At 41.6% G+C, this 25,925-nt stretch overlaps 1 protein-coding gene across 8 annotated transcripts in view; it reads left to right on the top strand.

The window, feature by feature from the left end:
• The window catches only part of LOC106569993 (uncharacterized), a 34,603-nt gene extending 10,206 nt beyond the window's left edge, over positions 1–24,397 (top strand). For 2 of the 8 annotated variants that reach the window (XM_014141836.2, XM_014141826.2), the window contains exons 3-20: positions 235–1,900; positions 2,127–2,405; positions 2,517–2,951; positions 3,093–3,542; positions 3,634–4,239; positions 4,347–4,601; positions 4,705–4,950; positions 5,078–5,335; positions 5,923–6,219; positions 6,408–6,680; positions 6,780–6,863; positions 15,149–15,293; positions 15,502–15,563; positions 16,393–16,604; positions 16,701–16,951; positions 22,472–22,591; positions 22,735–22,891; positions 23,106–24,396. In XM_014141836.2, the coding sequence (XP_013997311.2) occupies positions 235–1,900; positions 2,127–2,405; positions 2,517–2,951; positions 3,093–3,542; positions 3,634–4,239; positions 4,347–4,601; positions 4,705–4,950; positions 5,078–5,335; positions 5,923–6,219; positions 6,408–6,680; positions 6,780–6,863; positions 15,149–15,293; positions 15,502–15,563; positions 16,393–16,604; positions 16,701–16,951; positions 22,472–22,591; positions 22,735–22,891; positions 23,106–23,404 (6,095 nt within the window). In that variant the 3' untranslated portion in view covers positions 23,405–24,396. Of the gene's footprint in view, positions 1–234; positions 1,901–2,126; positions 2,406–2,516; positions 2,952–3,092; positions 4,240–4,293; positions 4,602–4,704; positions 4,951–5,077; positions 5,336–5,922; positions 6,220–6,407; positions 6,681–6,779; positions 6,864–15,148; positions 15,294–15,501; positions 15,564–16,392; positions 16,605–16,700; positions 16,952–22,471; positions 22,592–22,734; positions 22,892–23,105 lie in introns of those variants that run through there. The other 6 variants (XM_014141845.2, XM_045693149.1, XM_045693148.1 and 3 more) reach the window with 6 other exon arrangements.
• The last annotated feature ends 1,528 nt before the right edge of the window (positions 24,398–25,925 follow it).

Raw genomic sequence — 25,925 nt, 5'->3', positions numbered from 1 at the left:
TCCACATTCATGTAGAAGTGTTTAGAAACATTATATTCTTATTTACAATAAGTGATTACAAAATGACACAATACATAATTTACCATTCATTTCATTCAAATAATCTGAAACACAACCAAAACAAACTGCAAATGCATCCAACAAGTTTGTAGCGTCACAAGCTTGAAGTAGTCATTAGGAAAATGTAAGGAAATGTTAGTGTTTTCTCATTGTTCTTGTCTGTTTTCTCTCCAGAATCAGGGCCTTGTGAGAGGTACAAAAGGCAGCTGCGAACGAAAGCCGTTGAGTTTCTTCATGCAAAATGGGACCAGCACATGCATTTCCTCAAAGACAAGGCAAAATGCAAACCCTTTACTTACATTCCTGTCGTTTTGGACACCGACTCGAGTGAGCTGTCCAAAACTAAAAGCAAGTACAAAAAAGCACGCTCTAAGAAACTTAAGACTTACATTCCAAGAGACAAGGGAAAACTGTCCCCTGGTCACTTACTGGAAAGCAGTGAGAAAAAGATTCTACTTGTTGGTAAACCTGGCATTGGAAAGACAACCGTTGTCCAGCAAGTTTTGAATATCTGGGCAGAGAATGAGAATCATCAAGAGAGTTATATGTTCTACTTTGATGAGCCTTCGATGAGATCAATGTCTCACTCTTCACAGCCCTCATCCTTGAGGTCTCTGCTGTTTGAAAGATACCTTAAGCCAGAGGAAGGCACAGAGGATGTGGTGCTGTGTGATATTCAAAATAATTCAGAAAATGTTATCTTCGTGTTTGATGGGGTCATGGATGTGATTGGCAACCCCGTGCTAAATAACATTTTGGCAAAAGAACTTCTGTGTGATGCCAAGATTCTGACCACGTGCAGACCAGAGGCAGAAGACTGCGAGTTTTTATCTGACTGGCCGTCTTACAGAGTGGAGGTCCAAGGATTCAACAACGAGTCCATCCATGCTTACTTAAAGTGGATGTTAGGCACTGAGGATGACTATGTTTGTAGTGTTGCGAGCAACTACGCACTATTCAGTCTATGCCATGTCCCAATGTACGCTTTCATAGTGACTGCTTGTATTTCATTTAGTCCCTGTGAGGCTAAAAACCACCCATGCACCATAACAGAAATGTATGTGCGGATCTTTCGTCATTGCATGAAAAGACATGGTGACCAAAATGTTGAGTATCTGGATAAGTACATTCATGACAATATGGAGAACATCAAGCTTCTATCTATAAACTCTTTCCAAGCATTACTTGCGAAAACTGTAAACTTGACAGAAATGGATTGGAAGGACAACAGTGTTCAACATGCGTTCTTGACATCCAGTGCAGCAAAGGAATTGTCAACTGGCCATTCGTTTGCTTTTCTCCACAACACGATGCAGGAGTTTTGGGCTGCTCTTTTCCTGTTGATGACACCTGTAAACATCCCCTCCGTCCTTCAACAGTGCCAGACAGAAGAAGGAAAGTACTTGAAGTACATTGTGTCCTTCCTCTGTGGACTCTTGTCCAGTGACATTGCTGAATTGATTAACTGTGTAGTGCCAGAGGACCAGATAAGGGAAATATCTGACATATACCTTGAGAAAGTCATAGACACCTTCCTCGGACCTGCAATACTACAGGGACATGACGAGTCCCATACCGAGTTGGATGCTGATCTCATCTTCGTTTGCCAGTGCTTGTATGAGCACCAGTCACCCGAAACCTGCTCACTCCTTCTACAAAAAGTGGAGTATGAGCTTGATCTCAGTGGACAATATCTCGATCCTCAACAGTGCTGTGCCGTGTCATATGTGATCAACCAGTCCACAAACAGGAATGTCCGTCTGTACCTGAATGACTGCACTTTCTCTGATCCGGGATTGAGGCTGATTCTGGGCTCTTTGAAAAATCTTCAATGTCTCAGGTAAGTCTGCTATCAGTGATCCTTTCCACTATGCTTGTAGCTTTGGAAGTGCTCCCAGCTCTGTCTGGAAGAGTTTAGACAGTATATTCATACTAATTGGTAAGATATTGTATCAATACTTAAACTAAAAGATTCTGAAGGTATCACATTGACATGGTACATAACATGGTTTGAACACTATCATCTTGCCTTTAGATAATTACAGTAACATAACTTGTGTTAATAGATTGGATCCCACTACACAATGTCAGGTGTGGAAAGCTGCTCTTCACTCAGGGAACCCGAGTGACTCTGAAGGCTTGCTAAGACTGTGTGAATATGAAATTCACTTAAGAGTCAAGGAGCAACAGGACCAAAAGGTGTGGGAGAGAGTGGGAGAGGTCCTGAAGCACAAGAGACCAGAGAAGGTCAAACTCTGTATACATTTGGTTGACAACTCACTGCATGCAGCTGATTCCTTGGGAAAGAGCATATTTGACTGTTTGCCAAGCGTTGAGGCTATCAGGTGGGTACATTAAATGTACTGGAGGGTCATTATGTAGATTGTTTATTATGTAGCTGAGCTCAAACATCATTATGATAACTGTATAACCATTGTATAAAATCATTATTTTAGGTTTGTTGAACCTGTTGATCTGAGACGATCGTTTGTGGCATGGAAAATGGAGGTGAGGTCATTCCAGCAGGATATCTTGCTGCACGGGGCTCTGTACCAGATGGAGACAGGACTGAAATCTGTAGAGGACCTGCAAGCAGTGCTTTGTCTGGCTAGCACATATTCTTTAGAGGAACAGAGCTCATTCATTTTGAGTTTGTACCAACATATAGGGAAATATGAGAATGACGAAGGTGTAGCAGTTCTACCAACATTGCAGCCAGTTTTCAAGTCATTTCCTGCAGTCTGGTACATACACTTTGCTGATACGAAGGCCTCTGTCCTCCTTGAGGTGATGAAACTCCAAAACGTGAAGAAACCAGTGGAGCTGTGGTGGTCAAATGATGAGTGTGACATGAGCCTCATTCATTGTTTGCCTTATATTTCACAGCTAAGGCAAGTTATGTTTCGTTTTTTTTCTGATTGAAACCCATTTTGTTTATGCGATTTTCAGGCTAACACTTTTCATTGTCTATAGCTTTAGCATAAAGGTCCTAATGGAGTGTGGTCATTAAAAAAAGTGATTTCTATGAACAGGTTCAATGACTGCATTCTGATCCAGTATGATGACACTAAAGGAACCATTGAAGGCCTTTTGAAACTCTTCTGTTTTGCAAAGCAGTGTCAGCTTGAGACAGGAGAGGAGACACTGAGGATGCTGTCGACGGTATGCAGCTACTCAAACTTCCCTTTTGCGAGTGGTAACAAAGACGAACAGAGTGATTTTCTGCTAGATTTGTACTCCTCTGCAAAGTCGTTTGAACTTGAATTGGAGGACCAAATTCTCCCATCATTGTTGACAGTCTTTCAGTCAGCTCAACCTGCAGCCTGGGTCCTCGACCTCGGTACAGACAAGGCCTCCATCCTACTTGAGGTGCTGAAACTCCAAACAGAGAAGAAACCAGTTAGACTGAAGGGCTGGCTAGAAACTGATAAAAGCAAAATAAGGAGTTTTCTTTGGTGCCTACCGTATATTTCACAACTGAGGTTGGTTAATGGTCAGTCCCTTTCAAACACATACAGTAGGTGAGAATAGTTGTTCCACCCTTTCATGGCCTAACACATTGTTTTCTGGCAGGATTATTCCTCAAGATGAGAGTGATACAGAGGTGAAGATGCCTACACTGACTTCTGAGCAACTAAAGAGATTCTTCCTTTTGCACCTGCTTGATCATGGAGATCTGGACAACACTGAGACAGGACAGAGCTCTGTTGAGGAACTGTTGTCAGTTCTTGGGTTTGCTCATTCAGACGACTCTCCAGAAAGGTGCTTGTTTCTGTTAGATCTGTTCTCACATGTGAAAGAATACGAGACTCAAACAGGCAGAACAGTTTGTCAAGCATTACTGCCTGTTTATCGGTCAGCCCCTGCAGTCTGGTCCATGGACTTCTCGGAGAGAAAGGGCTCTCTAAGTTGTGATGACCAGTTCCAGCTGGCTCTGTGGGGTGCACTTCCCGTCGGCTCAGAATGGGATGCACAGCTAGCCTCCTCACTCCTGCAGGCCCTAGACTACACCATCACATTGTCAGGGTGGTTGCCCACTGTAACCTGCAAGGCAGTAGGTGCAGTCCTAGGCCAATCTGCCCCTGGCGAAAAACTCAACGTCAGTCTCACCCCAGATAGTATCTCATTCCAAGGAGCTGCATTACTCTTCAAGCAAGTGAAAGAGTGTCACAAACTTAAGTATGATTTTGATAGTGGTATTTTAACAATGTAGAATGGTGGGAGTAAAAAAAATCATTTTGATCATGATTTGCAGAATAAGTCCTCTTATTTGTATTGACTTCCAGGGTTAACGAAATGTCAACAGCAAAGCTGGCCAGATTGGCAAAGTCAACGACATGCCGAAGACCAATGGTCGTTGAGGAGCTGACTCTTGTCTTGTCTAGGTCAATTCCAAAAGAAGGGGTGCAGTGTAGAGTGCTCAGTGGTTTAGCTTTACTCCTTAGAGTTTGGACTGTAAGGGTCTTAAATCTGATAGACTGTCCAATCCAGGGTTTCCTTCTCACTACCTTGTTGTGTCATCACGGTCCACTCACTATCAGGCAAGTTTCTAGATCTTCTTCACGCTTGAAAAAAAGATGGACTTTTGTTTTGTGAGGCGTGCTATTGTTTTGAAAGATGGGTTTGTGTATGTTTCCATGACAGATTGAGTAAGGAGACTCTGCAGCAGCTGGCTGTTGTGGTGTATGAGGCTCAGGATGAGGAACTGACCCAATGCTTTCTGGAAAAGTTGGGTCGTGATCTGTCTAACTGTACACTGGACTGGGATGTGCTTCACTACCTGCTGAAGACCACCACACAACCCATCACCATCAATCTCAGGAGGAGCAGAATCAGAGACCAATACATACCTTATCTCCTCCCTTTGCTGAAGAATGTTCACTTTCAAAGGTCTGGGTGACACAAGATATTTGATATGAACTAGAAATCAATATGTTACATGATTCCAACAATGAAAATGTTGTTTTCCTGTTATAGTAATTCTATCACTTGGTACCGTATTCCTTTGTGTCTGCAGGACAAGCCCCCAGTTTGAGAGGACAGCTCTGAGAGAAATACATGAGCAACGTGCTGGTCACTTGGTGAACAGTTTAGTGAAGTCATCAGATGACTGGATCGACCTGAACAACCTGGTTTTGAAACATGATGACTGTGAAGCGCTTCGTTTTGCCCTGCACTACAGTGACGGTGTCAAACTCAACTTGTTGTTGACCATCATTCCAAAGGAGGAAATGGAGAGCATTCTGACTCTTCTACACAGAGTCTCTGAGCTCAGGTCACTGTCCAATTGTCTATCAGCATCCCTTACCTTGAATGTGACTTTTACTTGATTGAAGTTTGTGTTTTTGGGTATGAGTGACGTGAACAGACAACCTGGTCGCACACCCATTTGCATGATATTATGTTTTTTTGTGTTCCTTTAATTCGTATGATATGTTACAAATGGTCCTGTGACGTTGGAATAGCGGTCGTACAGTTTCATACGTCTTGGCGGTCATACAGTATCATACGTCTTGTTGCATTAGCAGTTGATGCTAATTTTAGCTAGCAGGTTAGCTTAACAACACTATCAGGCTTGGTTAACATGGTTAGGGTTAGCTAACATGCTAAGTAGTTGCAAAACGCTATGGTTGTGGTTAGCTAAGTTCCTAATTAGCTTAGATGCTAAAGTTGTCCCCAACACAATTCGAACATGCAATTTTCGTTTCTGTCTGAAGTAACCAGACCATTTGCAACATATCATAGGTATTGGCTGTAACCCCCACCAAAAATGTGTATTATCCTTTGTGTAGTCGGAGAGACCAAGCTGTAATAGAATACTGTTCCAAAGTACTTATCCACCAATTTCTGCTTACCTTGCAGGGTCGACAGGAAACTATTGCTGGAGCTGCTCCATACCTGTGCAGGATTGTGGAGAGGAGTGGCACCTGCACTCCTGACACTGCTGCATCACAAACTGGACCTCTCCTGCTCCTCTGCCATGGACCTGTTTGGGCAGGAGAAAGAGACTGTTTTGAGCCTCAGTTCTGGAGACTGTAAGGTCATCGCCGCGGCCATCCAGGAAGCTGATGGTGACACAGAGCTGATCCTACACGACTGCCATGTTGAGGATGCAGGACTAGAGGAGCTGTTTCATGTTTTGCACAGGATTCATATGAGGTGAGATGCCTGTCTTAAGAAAGATTCCTTGTTTTAACATTTGTCTGACTACTTATAATGTCCTCTCCTGAATCCAACGTTTAGTCCTGCAGTAAATGGCAACCGCACACAACCATTCTGTGATCTTGTGAGTGCTTTACATTTGAACGTTCAGTAGGCTAATGACATTGTTTGACTTTGTTGCACAGTAGCTTTGGAAAACCTCTTCTGCTGCAACTCCTGCACTTGATATTTGTGGAAGATTGCGACAGGTCAGTGAGGCTTGCTTCATTACTCTCCAGAGCCCTGGAAAAGAAGGTGGACCTCAGTCAGAGCCCTTTAGACTCGAGGGCCTGTTCAACACTTGCCTTGGTCCTAGAACACTCGGAAGGGCTTTCCGAGCTGGACCTCAGTGACTGCCACCTCACTGACACACACCTGGACGTGCTGCTCCCACATCTGCACAAAGTTCAAGTCCTGAAGTAAGGACAATATATCAAGTGGAATGTCCATTGAACAGCAATAACTATTCCAGATTGCCCTTTTAAGACAGTAAAACTACACCATGTTCTCTCTTTCAGTCTTTGCAATAATGAAATCACCGACAAAGGTGCTGTGAAACTTAACCTATACATGATCGGCAATAGCTTTACAGAAACTGTATGGTGAGTAAAACATTCTTGCTTGTTGTTCTAACATAGCAGCGTTAGCTAGATAGTTAACTATAAAAAAAGTTGGATAGCTAGCTAGCTAACTTAGCATTATACCTAGGTAGCATAGAAACCACAACAACCAAACTCTCCGAATGGCTCGGGAGGAAGGCATAGTCATAGACAACGGTTCAGTACCCAGGTGGATTTATTTTGTTTGTTGGTTGTTGATGTTTCTGTCAGAACATTCCCAGAGTAGCCCGACACTCCTCCATAGCTGATGCTAAATGATCATTTACACTTTCAGGTTGGGTTGTTTGTTTTGGATAGCTTTTGAAACCTCTGAAAATGTCCAGAGAAAGGAAATATGCAATTTGTTGACACTACAACATAGTAGACTTATTTATTTATTAACCTTTATGTAAATAGGGAGTCACATTGAGAACTATTTTACAAGAGTCCTGTATACGTTTACAAATAAAACCCTATACATAAATAAAACACAACAGCCCTACATATACATTACAAATAAAACACACTATAATAAAACACAACAGCCCTACATATACATTATAAATAAAACACACTATAATAAAACACAACAGCCCTACATATACATTACAAATAAAACACACTATAAAACACTATAATAAAACACAACAGCCCTACATATACATTACAAATAAAACACACTATGATAAAACACAACAGCCCTACATATACATTACAAATAAAACACACTATAATAAAACACAACAGCACTACATATACATTACAAATAAAACACACTATAATAAAACACAACAGCCCTACATATACATTACAAATAAAACACACTATAATAAAACACAACAGCCCTACATATACATTACAAATAAAACACACTATAATAAAACACAACAGCCCTACATATACATTACAAATAAAACACACTATAAAACACTATAATAAAACACAACAGCCCTACATATACATTACAAATAAAACACACTATAATAAAACACAACAGCCCTACATATACATTACAAATAAAACACACTATAATAAAACACAACAGCCCTACATATACATTACAAATAAAACACACTATAATAAAACACAACAGCCCTACATATACATTACAAATAAAACACACTATAATAAAACACAACAGCCCTACATATACATTACAAATAAAACACACTATAATAAAACACAACAGCCCTACATATACATTACAAATAAAACACACTATAATAAAACACAACAGCCCTACATATACATTACAAATAAAACACACTATAATAAAACACAACAGCCCTACATATACATTACAAATAAAACACACTATAAAACACAACAGCCCTACATATACATTACAAATAAAACACACTATAAAACACTATAATAAAACACAACAGCCCTACATATACATTACAAATAAAACACACTATAATACACTTTAATAAAACACAACAGCCCTACATATACATTACAAATAAAACACAACAGCCCTACATATACATTACAAATAAAACACACTATAATACACTTTAATAAAACACAACAGCCCTACATATACATTACAAATAAAACACACTATAAAACACTATAATAAAACACAACAGCCCTACATATACATTACAAATAAAACACACTATAATAAAATACATACACAAAATTAAACATATATTTAAGAAAAGCAATCATATTCTGTAACATAAGTCTCCAATCAATAATTTAAAAGGCCTGAAAAGCACCGTAATATCTAATTGCAAGGAATTCTGTGTATTGTTCCACACATAAGGGGCAAAAAAACTAAAAGCAGATTTTCCCAATTCTGTGGAGACCAAAGGATTTCCAGAGTTATCCATCCCTGAGACCGGGTTTGCTAATTTGTATGTCTCAATGAAGTAATGTACAGAGGAAGTTTCTGCAAGACTGCTATGTAAGTAAATAAGAGTGCAGCTCTCTTCTTACAGACAGAGGTCCATCCCACATGTTTGTAAAGAATACAATGACTAGTCCTAAAACCATCCCCAGTGATAAAACGTATTGCTGAATGGAATACTGAGTCCAATGGTTTCAAAACAGGCTGGCGCGTGCATATAAATGTCACCATAGTCTATTCCTTCTATGGTGAAAGAAAGAGGAGGAAGGGAAGCGCTACTAAGGTACACAATAGTAAATGTTGGTAGACAGAAGGTGCTCTTTGGTAAAAGGGTTGAGTTGGTCTTCAAAAAGAAAGGAGGACCAAGGCACTCTTCATATAATTGATTAAAATGCCTTTATTAGTATGGCATGTTCAATAGAAACAATGTTTTTTAAAAACCGACGCGTTTCGGCTGCATGGCCTTCATCAGGGTGTACAAAGAAATAATACAATGTTCTCTGTTTAACAGCTTTTCCAATTAACCCTAATTATTTTTATTTTATTTTATTTTATTTCACCTTTATTTAACCAGGTAGGCAAGTTGAGAACAAGTTCTCATTTACAATTGCGACCTGGCCAAGATAAAGCAAAGCAGTTCGACAACATACAAAAACACAGAGTTACACATGGAGTAAAACAACATACAATCAATGATGCAGTAGAAGAAAAAAAAATAAAAGAAAAAATATTGAAAATAAACAAGAAAAAAACGAAGAAAAAAAAAAAAATTCAAAATTAGTCATTAGGAAAAATAAAAAATAAAATAAAAAATGTCATATTAAAAATAGAAAAGAAAATAAGATTATATACATTGTGAGCAAATGATGTGAGATAAGGGAGGTAAAGGCAAAAAAATGCCATGGTGGCAAAGTAAATAAAGTATAGCAAGAAAAACACTGGAATGGTAGATTTGTAGTTTGAAGAAAGTTCAAAGATAAAATATAAATAATATGGTGCAAAAGGAGCAAAATAAATAAAATAAATAAATACAGTAGGGGAAGAGGTAGTAGTTTGTGCTAAATTATAGATGGGCTATGTACAGGTGCAGTGATCTGTGAGCTGCTCTGACAGCTGGTGCTTAAAGCTAGTGAGGGAGATAAGTGTTTCCAGTTTCAGAGATTTTTGTAGTTCGTTCCAGTCATTGGCAGCAGAGAACTGGAAGGAGAGACGACCAAAGGAGGAGTTGGCTTTAGGGGTGACCAGAGAGATATACCTGCTGGAGCGCGTGCTACAGGTGGGTGCTGCTATGGTGACCAGTGAGCGGAGATAAGGGGGGACTTTACCTAGCAGAGTCTTGTAGATGACCTGGAGCCAATGTGTTTGGCGACGATTATGAAGCGAAGGCCAGAATTAGAAGGGGGAGTGGTTAAAATTGATTGGACACACCTAGTAAGCAATAGTATACACACTTTAAAGTGAAATGCTGCAGCTATGTTATCATAAAAATGTAACTCCAAACTAGAAGTATCAAAACACTTAGAAAGGTAGTTCTAACCTTAAATATGTCTGGGCGAAGTGTCAAGAATAAGAAAGCAATACATTCCATAGTACACTAGAACACAGCAAAACATGAACAACAAGTCTAAACATAGCTGAGGGCAATTGAGCAAAATATCCACTAGATGACAGCAAATGTACCCATCACAACCCTACAGGAAGGGTGAGAAATCCATATCTTCATTTAAACCCGGGTATTTAGTGGCCTGTAGTTTGTAAATCCAAAAACTTTCCCTTTGGTTTAACTGTTTAAGACGGTCCCCTTTCTAATAGAGGCCGGAATATGATCAATACCCATAGCTTGTAGGGAGGCAGGGTTGCCATGGTGTAAGGACTTGTAGTGCCTTGCCATGGGGTAGTCTTCATTGCCTACCCGTATGGCGTACTTGTGTTCCGCTAGGCGATCTTGAAGGCGTCTCTTTGTCCGTCCAATGTAGAACACCTTGCACTGTGCACATTCCAATCTATAGATGACATGAGTGGTTTTGCAGTTAATGAAATGCTTGACATAATACTCCATTTTGGAAGCTGTATCAACAAAATACTTTTTCTGTGCAATATTTCTGCAATGGTTGCACTGGTTACATTTAAAAGAGCCCTTGGGTTTGTGGCCAAGCCAAGTTTTTTGAGAGTCACCCGGAAGATAACTGTGGACTAATTTGTCCTTTAGGGTAGGACATCTCTTAAAGCTTATGACTGGTGGCTCAGGAAAGACTTGGCGTAGTAGCGTATCACTTTGGATGATTCCCCAATTATTTTTAATGATTCTTTTAATGTTCTCTGCTTCAGTGCTGTATTTTGTAACAAAATACACTCTCTCTGATGCATCACGAGGCACTCCCCTTCGCAACAAGTTCTCTCTGTCAAGTAATCCAGCCCTTATACCTGCATCTTTCAGGACCTGGACGCTGTAGCCCCGATTCAAGAAGCAATTCTCCAATTCAGCAGATTTGACACTATAGTCTGTTTCCTGATCGCAAATTCTGCGGACTCTTTGGAATTGGCCATATGGAATATTCTCTTTTAGCCTTTTGGGGTGAAAGCTGTCTGCCCTCAGAATGGTATTCCCATCTGTAGGCTTCCTAAAGATTGATGTGTGCAAACAACCTTTGTCATTTTTACTGATGTCGAGGTCCAAAAAATGAATGTTATCCTTGCTATACTCCATAGTTAGTTTGATGTTAGGGTTAATGCTGTTAAGGTATTGGTGGAAGGAAATAAGTTCATCTTCTGAGCCGGACCAAAAAAGGCAAACATCAATATAGCGTCCCCACCATATAATCCGGTCAAAGAAATGGTTATTAGAAGGATCCAAAATGAAGTCATTTTCCCATTTACCTTTCTAAGTGTTCTGATACTTCTAGTTTGGAGTTACATTTTTATGATAACATAGCTGCAGCATTTCACTTTAAAGTGTGTATACTATTGCTTACTAGGTGTGTCCAATCAATTTTAACCACTCCCCCTTCTAATTAGGGTTAATTGGAAAAGCTGTTAAACAGAGAACATTGTATTATTTCTTTGTACACCCTGATGAAGGCCATGCAGCCGAAACGCGTCGGTTTTTTAAAAACATTGTTTCTATTGAACATGCCATACTAATAAAGGCATTTTAATCAATTATATGAAGAGTGCCTTGGTCCTCCTTTCTTTTTGAATCTTCCTTCTATTTTCAGAATTGAAGCAGGATTTATTTCTATATATATATAAAAAAAAAAAATCATCGATCTCTGCTCCTTTGTTAAGTTTTCAATGTGTTTCAATAGACAACTTGTCATCAATCCAGATACCCAAGTACTTATAGTGAGAAACTTGCTCCATTTGGAGTGCAAATATGCAAGTCCTTACGGTCAACATTAGGAGACCTAGAGAACAGCATAAACTTGGTTTAATTTGCATTCAACACAAATTTCAGATCAGTAAGTGATTTTTGGAATGAGTCAATCATGCTGAATGTCACGAATGGCCTGCTGCACTGAAGAGGCACAGGGATAAATAACTCATCTGCGTAGAGGTGTAACGGCTGTCTTTGGAGAGAGTGGACCAAGACGCAGCGTGGTTAGTGCTCATCATTAATTTATTAAAAGATTGAACACTTTAAACACAAAAGCAAGAAACCGACAGCCAAACAGTTCTGTCAGGTGCAAAACACTAAACAGAAAATATCTACCCACAAACCCCAAAGGAAAAACAGGCTGCCTATGCATGTCTCCCAATCAGCAACAACGATCTACAGCTGTTCCTGATTGAGAGCCACACGGCCAAACCAAAGAAACAAACCAACATAGAAAAATAAACATAGAACGCCCACCCATGTAACACCCTGGCCTAACCAAAATAGAGAACCAAAAACCCCTCTATGGCCAGAGCGTTACAGTACCCCCCCCAAAGGTGCGGACTCCGGTCGCAAAACCTGACACTAAAGGGGAGGGTCCGGGTGGGCCTTCCTACGGCGGCGGCTCTGGTGCGGGCCGTGAACCCCGCTCCACCCTCGGCTTAGCCCACTTAGGTGGCGCCCCTGGCTGCGCCCGGCTGGCGGGCGACTCTGGCTGCGCCCGGCTGGCGGGCGACTCTGGCTGCGCCCGGCGACTCTGGCTGCGCCCGGCTGGCGGGCGACTCTGGCTGCGCCCGGCGACTCTGGCTGCGCCCGGCTGGCGGGCGACTCTGGCTGCGCCCGGCGACTCTGGCTGCGCCCGGCGACTCTGGCTGCGCCCGGCTGGCGGGCGACTCTGGCTGCGCCCGGCGACTCTGGCTGCGCCCGGCTGGCGGGCGACTCTGGCTGCGCCCGGCGACTCTGGCTGCGCCCGGCTGGCGGGCGACTCTGGCTGCGCCCGGCGACTCTGGCTGCGCCCTGCTGGCGGGCGACTCTGGCTGCGCCCGGCTGGCGGGCGACTCTGGCTGCGCCCGGCTGGCGGGCGACTCTGGCTGCGCCCGGCGACTCTGGCTGGCGGGCGACTCTGGCTGCGCCCGGCGACTCTGGCTGCGCCCGGCGACTCTGGCTGCGCCCGGCGACTCTGGCTGCGCCCGGCGACTCTGGCTGCGCCCGGCGACTCTGGCTGCGCCCGGCTGGCGGGCGACTCTGGCTGCGCCCGGCGACTCTGGCTGCGCCCGGCGACTCTGGCTGCGCCCGGCTGGCGGGCGACTCTGGCTGCGCCCGGCGACTCTGGCTGCGCCCGGCTGGCGGGCGACTCTGGCTGCGCCCGGCGACTCTGGCTGCGCCCGGCTGGCGGGCGACTCTGGCTGCGCCCGGCGACTCTGGCTGCGCCCTGCTGGCGGGCGACTCTGGCTGCGCCCGGCTGGCGGGCGACTCTGGCTGCGCCCGGCTGGCGGGCGACTCTGGCTGCGCCCGCGACTCTGGCTGGCGGGCGACTCTGGCTGCGCCCGGCGACTCTGGCTGCGCCCGGCGACTCTGGCTGCGCCCGGCGACTCTGGCTGCGCCCGGCTGGTGGGCGACTCTGGCTGCGCCCGGCTGGCGGGCGACTCTGGCTGCGCCCGGCTGGCGGGCGACTCTGGCTGCGCCCGGCGACTCTGGCTGCGCCCGGCGACTCTGGCTGCGCCCGGCTGGCGGGCGACTCTGGCTGCGCCCGGCGACGCTGGCTGCGCCCGGCTGGCGGGTGACTCTGGCTGTGAACAACAATGGTCCCAAAATCAAACCCTGCGGTACCCCTGTAAGCACTTCAAGAAATTCGGATTTAACCCAGTCTATCATAATAGCGAGGGGGCTGTCACTAAGATAATTGTGAAATCACAAACAGGCATCAGTGCCAAGGTGTAACACAGACAACTTACTCAATAAGATAGAATGATCAACTGTATCAAACACTTTTGACAAACCTGTAAGTAGGACAGCACAATTCATTTTACCATCCAAAGCATTGACAATATAATTTACAACTGATGTGGTTACAGTAATAGTGCTGTGCCCTGGTCTAAACCCTGATTGATGTACATTCAAAATACAGTTCACAGATAAAAAGAACGAAGTTGCAACCTTGATATGGCATGATAGTTGTCAAGATCACAACAAGCCCTTAGCACATAAGTTGATTTCCACACTTTAGGAATATTTCCTGATAAATCTTAAATTAAAGATGTGGGTTATTGAGCCCACAATGAGGGACGCTGCACACTTGAGCAGACCCTTTAGCCAAATGGTTGGCCCCTGTAGATGTATTTAATGTCGAATGCCAACAACACATCAAGGACTTTATTGTCTGAATTGCTGAAAGGAAAAACCCTGACCGACATTTTCAAAATGATTTAGTAAAATTCCCCCATCAACATCCAGTACATGGTCATACTGAGTAGGTTTTTGAATTCTGTCAAAGAGAGCCTGCAGAAATTAAAATGTTGATTTAAATTCATTAATGCTATCAGTTATCAGTAATAGGGCCAGACTACATTCATTTGTAAGGGAAGAGTAGAAGTACCACCCTTCAATGATTTCACAGTTTTCTAGAATTTATATGGATTTCCAGTACATGTACAGTCAGCTAGAGTATTAATATAATAATAGCATCTCTATTGCGTATGAATTCAGGTGTGAACCAAAGGTTCGATCTATTTTGAACTCTCTGTTTTTTTAAACGGGCATGCTTATCTGAAATGTTGTTAAAAACAGTAATAAAGTGATTTAGAGCCAATTCAGAATGGATACACATTCACAAATGCGAGCGAATAAAAAAAGATATTTGCAACTCTGTTTTTCTCTGTTTGCAGCAGGTCATTTCATAGGGAATGGTCAGAGACGCTCTCATATTGTAACATCATCAAAAGTTTGACAATAAAGGCGCTAACATTGCATCCATTCTAAAAGTTGGTTGAATTCTCTAAATCTATGGCTCTGCCTGCCTCCACAACTGTCACAATGTAGAATCATTCCTCTCCACAGGCTCTCCAAGAACATGATCACTGAGTTTGACATCTTATTGTCAGACAACCGCTACAAACTGTGGCCAGCTCATGTGGAGCCTGGGTGGCACGATCAGCGCGTTACTTCCCTGGGATCTACCTCTGTGACAAATGACACCTCAAAAGTATTTTCAACAGTAGAGTTATTGATTTAAATTGAACAGCAAAAACTGGGTTTTCACAAAATGATTTTGGTGTAAAATAGTCCATATGACATGTTTCTCAATTATTGTCCGTGATTGCACATATAAATAACATTTTACAATGGATTTGTCACTTAGACATAATGTGTTTTGCATATGCTAACCTCACAGTTGTCTTCCACTTGTATAGAAAAAAACCCTCATTGAAGAATTTGACCCTGACAAAACAATAACAGACAAGATTACCTACAGGTAACTACTTTGGGTTTAATGATCAATTACAGCTATGTTTTTTAGGCTTTGCGTACTCATGTTTTATTTCCAATCACAGCCCAAACGTTGCTGAAGCAAGCCTATGGTCGGGATCAAATTTATTGAAGGTAGTGAGTTTCCAGATAGTGCATTTTAAATTGTCTGTCTGGTTGTATGCTGGAGGACTTCTTAGTCAGGTTTGCAGTCAGAACTGAATTAATTACGCCACGAGACTGGCAGTTTCTAAATCAAGTGTTAACTCCCATGCATCCAGGACTTGCTGCAGTGCAAATCAAGCACACCTCTGAAAGCATTATCTGGAAACCCACTCTTTGCAGTTGCTTGAATACTAGCCTATGTTTTACCCCTGTTAACAGTCTCTTTCAAGTCATAATAATCAGTGGCCGGGGTCTGGGAGCTAGAATTGGATTCATGTATACTCTGCCAATGCAGATACAAAAAAGAGTAATGAGAGCAAGCTTCAATACAGAAAACTTAGCAAACGAGGCATTTGTCGTAATTAAGTGCATGGAGGCCGCCATCTTAAGGCACGTCCCTCATTGGTTACTCTTAGACTTGCCCCACATCTATTTTACTCTCCCTCCATTTCATGGGGGCGGCAGGTAGCCTAGTGGTTAGAGCGTTGGGCCAGTAAAGGTTGCTAGATCGAATCCCCAAGCTGACAATGTAAAAAATCTGTCGTTCTGCCCCAGAACAAGGCAGTTAGCCAGCCCACTGTTCCTAGGCTGTCATTGTAAATAAGAATTTGTTCTTAATTAACTGACTTGTCTAGTTAAATAAAAATACAATAAAACATGGTGCTCCCCAGGTTCCAGTGCGGGACTCGTGGCAGGTTCCAATGCAGAGCTACAGGGCTGGTTTTTGGGATGAGGGGGGCAGGAATTGTGGAGTACAGTGTGGTCCACTGGGACAGGGATATCCTTGCTAACACCAGCTATGAGCCTGCAGGCCCCTTGTTTCAACTCAGGAGTCCAGAGGGACATATGTACCAACTACATCTACCTCACTGCGAGGTTAAGGGTGAGTGAATTGTTGTTGTGGCTTCACCAATCTGCACTGAAACATCACACATTACTATGAAAAATTGGTTTCATGCATTTCATCTCTCTCTCCCAGTGTCTGCAGCTGAGAACCTTCTTGTCGCCCACATATGCAGAAAGAACAGGGAGTTCTTAATACCCAAGGTGACACACTCACACGTGATTGTAAGCATTAGTGGGCTTTCAAATTATGGAAAAGCTCGTAAAAAACAATCCAACAGCAACCGTATCCAAGGACAGGTGCTACTGTTCCTTGAGCCTGAAGCAACTCCAGAAGAGCAAAGGCTCTGGGTGTTCCTGCTGCCCCGAGACATGCCGCCAGACGAGGTACATCCAAGTCCCTGAAAATGAACTTCTCCTTTTTAAAATATTTTGTCAACTTATGAATAACTGGTTAGTTACCTGGGCCCGGTTTCCCAAAATTATCTAAATAAAGGGAAATAAATAAAATAAAAATATACTTCATATTCATCATCTCCAGCACCATCCCAACATCAACATACTGTATGTGAAAATGGCGCATTTTGTATTAAAAAAAGAGAGTTTCTAATGACATCATCAATCAATTAGTAGGAAATGCCTACTCACAATTGGTCAACATCACACGATGCACACTGACGATTATTATAAAACATTTTGCAAATATTTACTTAACCAACAATGCAGATGTTTTTTTTAAGGGCTTGTAATAAGCTTTTCACGGTAAGGTTGTACACCTGTTGTATTCGGCACGTGCCAAAAAAAAATGTGGTCATTGGAAACACTTATCTTCTGCAAGCTTTTTTACTACAAAACAAAAACGTGCATTTTTCACATACAGTGGCAAGAAAAAGTATGTGAACCCTTTGGAAATACCTGGATTTCTGCATAAATTGGTCATAAAATGTCATTTCTTTATTGAACACACCATGTAAACATTCACAGTGCAGGGTGGGGAAAGTATGTGACCCCTTGGATTTAATAACTGGTTGACCCTCCTTTGGCAGCAATAACCTCAATCAAACGTTTTCTGTAGTTGCGGATCAGACCTACACAACGGTCAGGAGGAATTTTGGACCATTCCTCTTTACCAAACTGTTTCAGTTCAGCAATATTCTTGGGATGTCTGGTGTGAACTGTTCTCTTGAGGTCAAGCCACAGCATCTCAATCGGGTTGAGGTCAGGACTCTGACTAGGCCACTCCAGAAGGAGTATTTTCTTCTGTTGAAGCCATTCTGTTGTTGATTTACTTCTGTGTTTTGGGTCGTTGTCCTGTTGCATCACCCAACTTCTGTTGAGCTTCAATTGGCAGACAGATAGCCTAACATTTTCCTGCAATATGTCTAGATAAACTTGGGAATTCATTTTTCCGTCGATGATAGCAAGCTGTCCAGGCCCTGAGGCAGCAAAGCAGCCCCAAACCATGACGCTCCCTCCACCATTGTTTACAGTTGGGATGAGGTTTTAATGTTGGTGTGCTATGCCTTTTTTTTCTCCACACATAGTGTTGTGTGTTCCTTCCAAACAATTTGACTGTAGTTTCATCTGTCAACAGAATATTTTACCAGTAGCGTGGTGGAACATCCAGGTGCACTTTTGCAAACTTCAGACGTGCAGCAATGGGTTTTTTTGGACAGCAGAGCCTTCTTCGGTGGTGTCCTCCCATGAACACCATTCTTGTTTAGTGTTTTACGTATTGTAGACTCGTCAACAGAGATGTTAGCGTGTTCCAGAGATTTCTGTAAGTCTTTAGCTGACACTAGGATTCTTCTTAACCTCATTGAGCATTCTGCGCTGTGCTCTTGCAGTCATCTTTGCAGGACGGCCACTCCTAGGGAGAGTAGCAACAGTGCTGAACTTTCTCATTTATAGACAATTTCTCTTACCGTGGACTGATGAACATCAAGGCTTTTAGAGATACTTTTGTAACCCTTTCCAGCTTTATGCAAGTCAACAATTCTTAATCTTTGTTCGAGGCATGGTTCACATCAGGCAATGCTTCTTGTGAATAGCAAACTAAAATTTTGTGAGTGTTTTTATAGGGCAAGGCAGCTCTAACCAACATCTCCAATCATGTCTCATTGATTGGACTCCAGGTTAGCTGACTCCTGACTCCAATTAGTTTTTGGAGAAGTCATTACCCTAGGGGTTCACATACTTTTCCAACCTATTCGCAGTGAATGTTTAAATGAAGTATTCAATTTAGACAAGGAAAAATACAATCATTTGTGTTATTAGTTTAAGCACACTATGTTTGTCTATTGTTGTGACTTTGATGACCAATTTATGCAGAAATCCAGGTAATTCCAAAGAGTTCACATACTTTTTCTTGGCACTGTATGTTGGGGTGGTGCTGGAGATGAAGTTTCCCTTTAAGGCTAAGTTCATTGTAAGAACCTTTGTAGGAGCATTGTTATATCTCTGAGCTGTTTCCCGAAACCATCGTTACTAAAGTTGCACTTGAAAACACTTATTATTTACAGACTGCCTCAGACCACTGGTAGAACAGCTAAGTGCGTCGTTAGATGCTACCCTTGTCAGAAAATTCTATAGGAATCCAATAAAAAATCCTATCAGATTTTGGAACCTATACTATATGATTGTATTTTCTATTGGAGCAAATAGGACTGGTTCTAAAATCTGATAGGATTTTTCTATTGGATTCTTGTATTGGAATCCTATAGGATCCTAGAAGATAAAATCCTATAGGATAGATTCCATAGGAGTCCAATAGGAATGGTTCTATTGGTCATACTGCAAATGAATGAACTTGCACCCTTGAATCACTCCCATATTGTGGTGGTGTGTTGAAGTTGAGAACCTCAGGGAATTATTACTGGTGTGAGTAGGCAAAGATATGAAGATTGTGCTCTGGTTAAGGCCTTCCCACACTGTACGCTAGATTCAGTATTTACAATTATTACATGTCACACTGCTGTGTGACTAGGGCTGTTACGGGTGACCGTATTAGTCATGGAGGTAGTCAAATTCCATGTGACCGTTTAGTCACAGTAATTAGGCTTCTCCAAGCTCGGGTGCTGCAGCTGGTCATTAGTAGCCTACCAAACTTGCTAACTGCCTTGTACTCGGCGCACTATTGTCCTTCTAATTACTCTGACATAAATGCAAATGTAATAGAAAATTTGATCAAACACTTCATGAGTGCCCGCAACATTTCTATAGGCAATGCAATTGCATGAGAAAATAGAGTTTTGATTGCCTCTTAAAAAGAGGAGTATCCCATCAGCTTTCTATAGGCTAGGCCTACAATATTTATTTATTTATTCATTCATTCATTCATCAACTTTCCTAATATTAAGCACAATGCTTCGCTTTACAACAGGAGTATAGGCTACCTGGCTGGCATGAAAATGAACCACGGGAAAAGCATCCTCCACTCGCTATTTAGGAGCATAGTCCTCTTCGCTATTTAAGTGCATAGATGACATGTATTTTTTTTTTCTCCATACCCCTGTTCCAAGACAGGTGCATGATAATGGTCCATTCTAAATCAAAACTAATTTCACACATATAAATGATTTAGTATATGTAAAGACAACATTAAATTAAGAATAGTCTGATGGGTGACAATATTAGCCTATCACTTGTGAATGATACTTGTGCAAGAAAATGCGCATACCTTTTTTTTTGCAACCTTTTTCAAATTATGGTTGCACACCTCATGTATCCTAGCCCATAGGCCTATATGTTTTGATAAGGTTTGTATCACAGCTAAATAAGTGGTCAAATAACTTTTTTAAATGAAGCACATTAATCTGCTTTATAAGCACTGTAGAGCTTAACTGTCATACATACATAGGCTGTGTATGAGTTTCAAGTTTGGGGAAGATAATTTTCACCTTTTGAGAACTGCTAATTGATTGCATTTTGGAACATTCGCGCTTATAGCCTACTGCCGTGCGCATTGCTTCGCTTATAATGTGAAAAAATAGACTAATAGTTTAGCTTCAAATGTTAACAAACTATTACATTTACGTCATTTAGCAGACGCTCTTATCCAGAGCGACTTACAAATTGGTGCATTCACCTTATGATATCCAGTGGAACAACCACTTTACAATAGTACATCTATATCTTTTTTGGGGGGGAGGGTAGGGGGGAGGGTTAGAAGGATTACTTAATCCTATCCCAGGTATTCTACTATCAGCCTCATTGCTTTTTTAAAAATGTTTTGATGCAAGTGGTTGTATTAATTTGGGATCTATTGCCTCCTACAACTGTCCCAGACAGAGTATGTTTGGAATATTTATTTATTGTGCAGAAGGACAAGTTGACCAATCGAATAGGTAAACTTTTTCCCTATTGGGGATAGTAGATTCACATAGGCTAGTGTTTTGGCTGTTCGTTAGGCCTACTCATCTTGTTGGCTGATGAAAAGTAGGCTAAATGTGGACAGTTCTAACATCTTCAATATGCCCCTCGGAATTCCATAAGAGGGACGTGCGCAGTTGCATCCCCGATGTGTCTGTCTTCATTCACTTGTAGCTTACTTCTTAGCTGAAATGCCTGTAAGAAGGACCTGATCATGTGACTGGCATTAGCTACATCTGAGAGAGCCATGTGAGTGAGCACAGGAGCCGGGAATTATAATTAGCTTTTAACTTATTCGATTCAACCCGAGTGCACAGCGGCCGCAAAAGGCATGGATTTTTTAGTGGGCATTATGGCCACACAAGGCAGATGCCGGCGGGAAATTTGAGGGACTGATGCTTGTCAAGTGCTTGTCAAATTGTGAACGAGAGACTGATGAAGTGTGTGCAGCTTGCACCTTTTTTCAAATCACCATTAGATTATATCTAGGAGCTGATCCGTCGTCAGTATTGTGTAATAATTATAAATTGAAGGTAAGATTTGAATGGAGAAAGCTGATCCGAGAGCAGCGCTCCCTTCCTTTTGATCCTATCAGTATCGACAAAGGCTCAAACGATGCACTTAGTGACCGTTCTCTCTACGTGGTGTTTTGGGAAACACGTGACATCTCCAGCCGTTATAGGAACGTTAAAATACTTGTACGCTTAAGGTCCTTCACTACAGGGAAACCGGGCCCAGATCCTTACAATTTATATTAATGTGTAACTCCACTTAAAGTTACGAGTCAGTGATGCACAAAGTAAACTGCAATATCGGGCCGATTTCCGCAACAACTAAGAATGTGAATCGCGAGGCTACACTCCTCTGCTGTTCTGGTCCTGCAGATATCGGGCGTGTTCCTCTGCCCATGCGTTGCTGACGCATGCCAGATCTTACGCCTGGATAGGTATTTTACGTATCAGCTAACCACATCATGTTATAGCAATCTGGTGCCCAATGGCACGGTCGGCGACGTGGAACACAACCATTGGTTGATGCATGTAACATCTGAGCAGGGAAACGCGACCATCATGTTGCAGCAGTGTGAAGTGCACATGGGCAGATATTTTCTGCTACATCGTCTTGGATCAACCTCATCTGCAGAATCTGCCGTTCATCCTTATGCTCGTTGCAACGTCATATCGCTGAGTCTGTTTAAATTGTAACATGAGGGAGAAAAAATAAAATAACTAAGCCTTGTGAATTCCAAACCAGCCCCTTGCCTCTACCAACTTGCTCGGAGTTCCCTTCATTTTCACGTGTAGCTGACAAAACTAAGAGGGTGACTTCCAGAGTTGTAAGAAGATCCAATTAAGGGTCTAATTCCACCCTCTCGAATTTTCACTCCTTCAGCATTTGGACACTGTGCATTTGATGGAGGCGCATGTGAACGTGCAAATCGAGGGGCGAGGGGGGAGATGAAAGGCCTGGTTTGGGATTCAGCATTCCTAAACCCTATTTCATCTGTCTGTCTGAGTCAAAATATTTTTCTCACAGGTGGAAAATCAGCACAAAGAGTTCACATTCATTAAGACCAGCTCATCCTGTATGCTGACACCCACAGCCAAATATAGTGTGACTTCTGACCTCAGACAAGGCTTTCTTGTTCAACCCAAAGTAAGTGGAACAGAAAACCAGAGACATCTTGCTAATAATGTCACATGTTATTCTGCCTTCCATTAGGACTAACCATACCATTTGTCCATCTCTCTATCTCTCCTTTTTTTTCCTTTCACATGTTCCCTCTCTTACTCTTTCAGAAATACACTTTGCACATTGCACATTGCACATACCAACACGCCACCTTTGAGGTCTTCTTGAACCGTAGTATCACAGAACTCAATATGAACATTCTGGAGACCAAGTTAAAGACACGGAAACGCTGGTGTCGCCGAGTGATTCTCAACACACCACGGGGTAACCGTTTCCTTCTGACCAACCAGTCAGACAGGATATTTGCTTTATCATACACACATATTTAATTTTAAACCTGTGCCGTTATCCTACATTACATTCAATCTGATAACATACAGTAGCCTACATTCTGAGAAGATGGTTATCTCATCTGTCTGCTGCATTAAATAAATTCCTGGCCACACAGGTCTCACCATGTCTCCTCCCCTATTTTCAGCAGATAATGCTGCTAAGGTGAAAAGATTCACTGAGCAGCAGTGGATAAAGAACCTGTGTGAAATACTGGGACAACTGTCAAAGTACGAAAAGAAGAAGCTTAAGGCAATGATGAGGAATAAGGAACAAAAGCCAATCACCAAGAGTGCTCTGGAGGGACGAAAAAGCCCTGAGGAGCTTGCTGAGCTGATGGTGGAGACCTGGGGGATGCATGACTCCATCAAGGCCACTCAAGAGTTCATGGAGAGAATGCCACGCAACGACGTTCCTGTGACATCCTTGCTGCAGCCATTCTTGTAGCAATTTGGCAAAGGGTGGGTTGGGAGATGATGGAAGTGTGGTGGCTACCTGCAAAAAACTATGGGAGTATGCTTTTACAAGGTCAAAAAAACTCAGGGAAAATAAAATCAATTGAAATTGATATAATGAACAGAACTGTCATGACGTTGGCCTGTGGGTAGGTTTATGACCCCCATAAATACCTTTCTCCCGTCCCTCTCTCTCTTAACTCTTGAAGAAGCCTTTGTTAAACATATAGAGTCTGGGAACATCAAAAGGTGGGGGAAAGGAACCATATTTCAGTAATCCAACCAGTTGAAAATATGCGTTGGTACTTAATGAATATGTCAGTTCGGTTGTCATCTGAGACATTCTTATTAATGATAGAATGACAAACTATCGTGGAAACTCTACACATTATAGTTATCAGATTCACATGGAATTGTTGTGCAATTTAAATGTTTAAATATGAAACTATTTGTGAAAAGATGAAATGTAATTTTAACCCAATTCTCTCATTTGGAAGCTTTCATAATGTTAGAGTTCTGCTCAATCAGTCGCCCGCCCCTGTGAAGAGACATTGGTTATAAACTATGAAACACCCTTCTCTCCCTCCACTATATAAGCCCTTTACGAAAATATAACGTTCTGTTCCGGGTACATTAGGGTGACGGTCCGATGTCAGAAGGATTCAGATAATAAGCTGTTCCAAGGACGTGAGGACGACGGTCCCACGTTAAATGGACTAACATGTCAACTACATAACTAAGCCAACCTCAGCGTGAGCTTTGGTTGCGAATGGTATGAACTTTGAACTCTTATTCACTACAGAAGTGATACCTCCTAGCCGTTGAGTTAGCAGCGGCCGCTCTAAACGTGGGCTAGGAAAGGACGGACGATGGATCCAGTCTAACACACAACGACGATACTACAACATATCCAGTTTACCACCAGATACATTCTTCCGAGGACAGGAAGATCTCTGTTGGGCAACACGGCCAGCATCTACGACCAACCTACAGAAGCGCCGCTCAGAGTAAATATTTATTGCATTTTCCTTTTCCAAATGGGCGGTAATTTAGAATGCATAAGATACTGTATTTACGATAGCATAGCTTCTCCCTTTGTTCCTCAGTCTTCCCGCTCTTTCACTCAAACCCAACCCCCTTTCCTTTATGTAACCAGCCGTCATGTCGGCTCCGTCCACCAAGGACGTTTTCTGTATGACATAATTTGCATTCTGTGTATATGTAATTCTGTGATTATTTAGGTATTTAGTAAATAAATAATTAAACCAAAGTTTGTATTGCTGATTCAACTTGTTAGCCAGGGTTCGTGAAGATAACCAAGAATTTACAACTTTCAGATGAGACTGAAATAAGGTGATTATTAATATTGACTGCTATTGATGTAAAATATTACTAGGTCTTTAAGAGTTTATTCGGAAGATAACAGCTCTATAAACACTCTTTTGTGGTGCCCCGACATTCTAGTTAATTACATTTACATGACTAGCTTAATCAGGTAGTATTAATTACAGAGAAAGGATTTTATAGAATAGCATGTCATATCACTTATATTATTTTTAAACGATTTAAATATAATACATAGAAATGTTGTGGGACTACAGTAGATGAAGAATCAATATTGTTTAGATTGAGTATTTATTGGGTCATTATGCTAGTATATTATGTATGTTTGTAATAGTGTGTTATATGTGAAAATGTGTTCGTATTATAAATTGTATTTTAATGTTTAAGGACTCTTGGAAGATTAGTCCAAATAGGGACTAAAAGAGATCTAAATAAAATCAAAATCACTTATCCGGCATAGCCAAAGACACAACATTATATTTAGAGAACAACTATACTGTATTGCAGTTGTCTTTAATTTTGTAAAATTTAAGATAAAAATCAAGTTTAGTTAAACAATATTTTGAGATTTGATGTATATTTCTATATTTTAAAACTTTTTTTAATCACTGAAATATGTACAATATGACCAACGACAACTTTTGTAGTTCAATGTATATTTATATTTTTTACTTTGTTTTCAACCACCAGAATAATATGTAAAGTATGACCAATTACTTTTTCTACCTGTTTGAATCGTAGCGTTGTCTCATCCACACATTCTGATAAAACCATGAATCTAATCCGTGGGCAATTATTTTTCTACCCTTTCACTGTCGTAATGGTACAAATCTTTGGCGCAAATCCTAAAACTAGTATGTATGATTATTCTCATCCTCATTTGACATCAGGAAAGACAAAAATGCCAAAGCCCTCATCATTAGTGTACTTGCTGTTATTCCCTCTTAATAGTCACAGTTTGCATCACATAGTAACCAATTATTGATATTAACCAATTGCCTACACTTCTGTGCTTGATGTTTTTATTAAATGTGCTTTTCTATGCAATAAAGATTAGGGTACACACTGAGCAATAACCTACAGTATTGGTAGGCCTAACCCTAATATTTTGTTGATTAAATACATTAGTTAGAATGTAAATTGCATTATTGAACTCTTCTTATACAATA

Source organism: Salmo salar, chromosome ssa01, assembly GCF_905237065.1.
Source record: "Salmo salar chromosome ssa01, Ssal_v3.1, whole genome shotgun sequence".
Lineage (NCBI taxonomy): Eukaryota > Metazoa > Chordata > Actinopteri > Salmoniformes > Salmonidae > Salmo > Salmo salar.
Note: the sequence above shows the minus strand (reverse complement) of the source record. Positions and strands in the feature narration are given on the sequence as shown.